The following is a 6,507-nucleotide window of genomic DNA, read 5'->3' as shown; positions in this document are numbered from 1 at the left end:
ACCACAGATACTGTGTTTTGAGGACAACGCCATCTCTGGTTCCTAGTGGTCCCGGGGAATAGGTTCCTCTAAGGAATGGTGGAATAAACCGTGATAAAGACATTAAAGACATCGTGGGTTATTTCTGGATTTCTGGCTTGTGATATGTTGTGTGCTCTGGATGAACTTAAAAGTGTCATTAAGGCATGCAAAATTCAAGGAAAATGTCCCAAAGATGCCATTTGACTGAGTGCGAGAGTTGTCTCATCCTTAACTTGATACCTGAATTCAGCAAATAGTGTTTGTACTAGCTGCATTGGATGCTTTGTTCCAGTCCTGTACCCCTCTGGTTTTGTTGCTTTGGGTGTTATTAGGACTGGAGATGCAAAGATCACATATAGTCATAGACTGTTTTTTGACCCACAGATATTTTTCTGAATGGGGGGAAAAAAAAACCAACAAGCCGTATTGCATGTGGAAGTGAACTGGTGTAGGGACAAAATTATTCTTAAGAAAAGTTTGTAGAAAACTTTAGTTTCTGCATCTTAAGGAAACTCTTTACTGTAACAGTGGTCATTTCCAGCAAAATGAAAAAGCCATGGGTGTGTGATTGAGTGCTACTGTAATTTGTTTTAGGAAAGCATTGAATTCTGTATTTTTGGGGGACTTGGGAGTTATATTGGAACAGCTTCATGCAGATATTTTATTTGTATGAAGCTTACCAAGGCTTTTGTAGTTTCTGAACGGTATGAGGAGATACTGAGAACCTGGAATCCTGTATTAAAACCTTAGTAACAGGTGTGCTGCTGTTTTGTGGCTTGCCTTCATCTCTGTGTTAAGATGACTCATTTATTGCTATAGGAAGACTTCTACCACTCATTCCTGAAAGTGAGTGGAGGAAACAGCTGCCCCCGCTGATTTCTTATTAGAGAATGTATTGGAGTGGTAGAAGAAGCTTCAAAAACCTTTGAAATGTTTCAGTTATTTTAAAAGCTATAATAGCATTCAAAACATCTGTGTTGAAGTGGTGCAACACCATTTAGAGACACAAGGCACCATTGAATTCTTTAAGGAATGTGACATTTTGTGGAGAGGGAGGAAGTACAGGGCTGTCTGATCTTGATTTCAGATGCAGGGTTCTGTAATGTGGAGTAAATTGATCTGGGTCGCTATCTCTTCCTGCAAGTACCTCATTCCAAAAAAAACAAAACGAGACAAAAAATAGGGAGAAGAACATTTTGTTCATGTACATGGTCACTGTACTCATCAACTTTCTCTGAAGCACAAACTGTTTGCCCTGTAAATTGTTTAAGAAGTTAAAAAATTATTGGTTTGCAAAACAGTGAGCTAATGGGTGAACAATGTTCTTGTCTTGTAGTGGTAATACTGAGCAATTTACAAGTGCTGGGTCCTTAAAATGTTTTGGCTCTACTAGTTGCTTTATTCTGCTGTCGAATGGCAGTAGATCTTATATGTGTAATATAGGTTGCCTGATAGGTGCAATATTGGCAGATCACATATCATTACAGGATAAGAAAAGGTCAAAGATAAATCTTCAGTGTAGTTTGTCAGTGACTATCTAAAATATGGATAACAGTCACAAACTTTATCTTTTCCATAGCACGTTATAGACTAGTAAGACTTGAAAGATTTTGGAGATCGATGGAGGCTTAGTGACTACTGTGGTGATGATGATGTTTTTATTTATCTATGTATTTTTATATTCTGCATCCTTAGGTGATGTTACAGCTCAAGTGTCTCTTCAGCCTGCGCTGAAGTTCAATGGCGGGGGTCATATCAATCACACCATCTTCTGGACAAACCTTTCTCCTAACGGAGGAGGAGAGCCTAAAGGTTAGTGCTTGTTATGATGGTTTATTGCATCAATTTTAATTGACCGGTAGAACAGATGATCTTTCCTCTCTTTGAAAGAGTCTAAAGGATCTTTATTTTTCAGAGTTAATTTGACTATCTGTATGACAGTTACCACAGTTCTAAGGAATTCAGCATTTTTCAGATGCAAGCCAAGAATATAAAAAGCTAGCCCTGTGCTAAGTATTTTGAATTTCTAAATCTGATTGTGTACACTGCAAAATACTTGGCTATTGCTGCATATTGTCCTTTCCATCTTCATATGAGAAAATAGTTTTCCAAAGTTATGCTAATTAAGTTCCCATATATGTACTCAATTCTCAGAAAAGGAAGAAATGTGCTGCAGACCACCGAACCTAGTAACTGGATTTATGCTCCCATTTGAAATAGGGATAGCTTAGCAGTTAAAGCCTAAAGGAAGAAATCCCCTTTGGGAGGATAGAGTAGTGATTATCTACAAGTGACCTGCAATTAAAGGTAAAGGCCCTATAATACAGATCTCACAAAAGCTGTTGTGATAAACTTGTGGGTGTTTGAATGAGGTGTATATGCCTGTCTGTAAATTGGTGGCCTTCAGGTGCTTTGTATGCCGCTTCAGCGTTCATAGGTGACATCTGCTTGTGACTTTTGACTCTACCATGGAAGTACAAAGATGCTCTGAAGATGATCTAGTTAAGACTAGAGCATAAAGTTTTGAACCTTCGAAGCTGAAATTTCAACAAGCAGTTCTGATATCAGTCCATTCCTGATAGAGCTTGTTTTTAGACGACGTTCTCAGAAAAGATGCTTTAAAGCCTTGATTTTTTTTTTGTCTCCCAGTTTCTGTGAAGTTTCTGTGAAAGTCAGTAAGCCTAAAATGTCATCCTTCAGTTTCAACTGAACGGTTCAAGGCTTTTGTAGGAAGCCTGCTAAAGCCTGTCTTAAGATGCACTTGCAGCTATCGCCAAGAGATTTTCAAGACCATCTGTCTGAAGGTGGAAGGAATGAAGAATTCTCCAGCATTGCGCTGTATGAAGTATTCTTACACATGCTAATTAGAGATGAGTGTAGATACCTTCAGGTTTTGAGCAAACAAATATCTGAAAACCACAAGTGTGCTAGGGTGTAGGGGAAAGGAAATAGTTTGACAGTGCATTGTTTATACTAAACAATTCTAGTTTCTGTTCCCTTTGCCCCAGCACAGGTTAGCTTAACTGTATAATAAAGAAGGGATCTAATCAGGGAGCCTACTTACCCATATCAAATAGACTACTTAACTGCAGAAGCAGATGTAAATCTAAAATTCGAGGGAAGCGGTTAAATACCTCTTACTATGTGTAGGTTCATTATATTGATAACAAAGATGTCCAAATATTTCTTTGTATTAAGACAAAGAAATCGCAGCCACTTAGTATTGCCCTTTTAGATATGCAAACTAGCTCTTTACTTTCTTTCCTAGTCCTCCTCTGTGGTGTTCCCTTTCCTTTTAGAAAAGAAAGTAAACGCCTGAGTGTCCTGTTGTTAGCACCCTGACTGTGTCTTTGAGGACAGCGTGTTTGACTACGACACTACCTTCTTTTCAGTCTGCTTGCCCTCTTAAGCAGGTTGGGACAGAACTGTTAATTAATGATGCAACTACTCTGTTAGTCTAGACACTGCCTTCCCACAGAGCCCAAATGCTTCCGCTCCTCTTTCCTTCTATTTCCAGGTGATATCTGGAAATTGAAGGATGTTAAGTACCTGATGTTCTGTGATCTTTCTGTGCTTTTTTTAAAGGAGAATTGATGGACGCCATCAAGCATGACTTTGGTTCCTTCGCAAACTTCAAGGAGAAGCTGACAGCTGTATCAGTTGGTGTTCAAGGATCAGGCTGGGGGTGGCTTGGCTATAACAAAGAGCAGGGGCGCCTACAAATAGCAGCTTGTGCAAATCAAGACCCTTTGCAAGGAACAACAGGTCAGGTTTCTTTCCTTCCACTCCTCTCTTTGTAGATTTCATAGGCAAGTGTATGAGATCTGAAAATGGGTTTGTGGACAAATGCTGAGAAGAAATTGCTGGATAAATAGGGCTGGAAAACTGAATATCACTACTAGCAGGAGTGAAAAACAGTTGCAGTTTTTAAAACAGCATTTGTAAAGCAGGACTTAAAAACTGTGAGGAGCAGCAGGATTTAAAGTCTGCCTAGTCAAAGGGGAAATAGGTGGGGCATATTGTGAAAGTGCTCTCTCTTAGACAATAGTTTTAGCTTAGGCTCCTTTGGATTATTTTTGAGTAACTGGAGTATCTTGCCTGTATGGAGGAAGATTAAGCCTTCAGATTGTTTTCTGTGGTGGAGGGGCTATTGACCGACCTGTCAGTGTAGGCCAGACAACAGGAGAGGGGAAGGTGTACAGAGTAACTCTCGTTACTATGTAGGCTGGGTTTAAAATGGAAGGCTTATAATCTGCTCCCTTAATATTGGTAAAGAGTAATGTGTGTCAGCTAAATAAGCCTTGGCTGGGGATAAATCGTACAGCAGCGTAATACTGGCCATGATCACTTTTGAAGGTATTTTTGCTTGCTTAGAGTGACGTGGCAGTGATGATGGCAGGCTGGACACCCTTGACAGAGGGAAGAGCTTATGGCCAATGAGAATCCTGCCTGCAGTGGCTGTTTGTCCAAATCCTGTTGCAGATATCTTTAAAACATGTTCTGTAGAATTCATAGAGAATGGTAAGGAATTTCATGTATTGTCAGCAGTCTGTGTATTGCTTATCAGTAGGAAAGAAAAAAGAATTATTACAGGGACGTACAGCATAATGTGGGTAAATTTTACCCCTCCCCCCATGAAAACTCCCCATTAAAAATGCAGTGAGAAGAATATTTTAGCACAAAAGCAAGAAAAGTAATTAGACAATTAATAATTTGTGATTAAAGTATTGGAAGGAAACTGGCATGGCAAGAGACTCCTTCATGGTGTAACTTTTCATGAAAATGCTTGCATAACTGTGCAAAAGATGTAAACCTTTCAAAAATGACTTTATCTTGTTTCAGTTATGTCTTCAAGTCAGTTCTAGAGTATTCATAGGTGTTTATCTTAATCAGCTTTTTTGGTTTATGCAATATATGTGAGTGGAGAGCAAACAACTCTGTAAAATGTTGCAACAAGCACCTGTGTGCTGGAGAGCTCTTTGTCTTCCTGCAGATAAAGACTCAGAAATTGGGTACAGCTTCGGGATGCAATATAAGGCACTACATGTAAAACATGTTTTCACAGATTTACAAAGTTTACCTTCCTTTGTTTTTTTTTTTTTTTTACAGGTCTCATTCCTTTGCTAGGAATCGATGTATGGGAACATGCTTATTATCTTCAGTATAAAAATGTTCGACCTGATTATTTGAAAGCCATCTGGAATGTGATCAACTGGGAGAATGTATCTTCAAGATATGCAACTTGCAAAAAGTAGAGTGGAATTCTTGCACAGACTGCTAAAATCTCACCACTTCTACTCTGATACCACTCTTGTAGTAGTGCCTGTGGCTTACAAATGAATTGCTCTACTGCAGAAAACACTTAGCTCATCCAGCAAAAGCATTTCATAATCAAGCAAAGTGTCTGCTTGTTTAATTCCGTGAGAGCTATTTACTTAGATTTTTGAAGCTTTGAACTGTCATGCAACAAAGGGAGACACTTTAATCTTTTCCATTGCATATAAAAGTATAGATCACCTTGCTGAAGCTTATTGAGGTAATGGATTTCCTTGTTGCACTAAAATACCTAAGTGGAAACATGTACTTCATGTTGCTACAAACAAATAAAACTCAAAAGAAGAATCTTCTATAACTGTCTATAAGAGACTCATTTTTAGTAATAGCTGGTCCAGTTACTTACTCGACTTGAAAATGGTTGGAGAAGAGAAACGCCTTTCGTAATTTGTTGTATTACAGGGTATGGAGCTTTCTTACAGATTAAAAAGATAGGTGAAGGGAAATAGGCATGGCTGTGCCTGCCTGACTTGACTGTCTTCAGTCATCCTTACCTTTTCCTGGATCTCTTAGGTGCGATCTTCATGTATTGCACTGATGCACTAGCTTTTGAAGTGTTACCTTGGACAAGAGTTTACAGTACTGGGTCAGGCTAAATTGTTCATGCAGGAACCGAATGACAGCATGTGATACTCATTCCATACTAGCTGTTCAAGTATATCCTAAAACATCCTTTAACTTAAGAGACTGATTATGTGCGTATACCAAGTATAAATTGTCTCTGCGTGCCTGTGTTTCTGAAGCAGTTGTAACAAGTTAAAGTTAATGCTTGAGGTGGGAATGCAGTACCATCTGGTGTAAAGGAGCATGCCCAAAAGGTCTTGAAAAATACAATAAATTGCTGGTGTGGTTTGTTTTCTTTGAGCTTTCTTAGTATGGTCCTTTAAGTTCAGGATGGATTCTCAGGGAAACAAGGAATAGGCTTACGTCACCATACTGCTAGGCTGCTATTTTGAAGTATCAAGATTAGGGGGAGAAGTGTTTATAAAGAAAGAAATGCCTTTCAGTAGCAGACGCAGGGAGAGAAATTACCACCACCATAGGAACAGTCTTTAGTCACTAAACCAAAGCTGCGACTGGTGAGGTATCTCTGTTGCAAATGAGAGTGAGTTATGCAAACATGGCTTGTTTCACATTTTAGGGGGGGAGGGG

The 6,507-nt window shown here is 39.1% G+C and overlaps 1 protein-coding gene across 1 annotated transcript in view; it reads left to right on the top strand.

Annotated features, from left to right (window-relative positions):
• Positions 1-6,218, top strand: part of SOD2 (superoxide dismutase 2, mitochondrial) — an 11,550-nt gene extending 5,332 nt beyond the window's left edge. The window contains exons 3-5 of the mRNA XM_009325619.1: positions 1,717-1,833; positions 3,607-3,786; positions 5,131-6,218. Coding sequence (XP_009323894.1) covers positions 1,717-1,833; positions 3,607-3,786; positions 5,131-5,276 — 443 coding nt within the window. The 3' untranslated portion in view covers positions 5,277-6,218. The remainder of the gene's footprint in view (positions 1-1,716; positions 1,834-3,606; positions 3,787-5,130) is intronic.
• The last annotated feature ends 289 nt before the right edge of the window (positions 6,219-6,507 follow it).

Source organism: Pygoscelis adeliae, unplaced genomic scaffold, assembly GCF_000699105.1.
Source record: "Pygoscelis adeliae isolate BGI_AS28 unplaced genomic scaffold, ASM69910v1 Scaffold300, whole genome shotgun sequence".
In the NCBI taxonomy this organism is placed as follows: Eukaryota; Metazoa; Chordata; class Aves; order Sphenisciformes; family Spheniscidae; genus Pygoscelis; species Pygoscelis adeliae.
The sequence above is the reverse complement of the archived record's forward strand: the minus strand, read 5'-3'. Positions and strand labels throughout refer to the sequence as shown.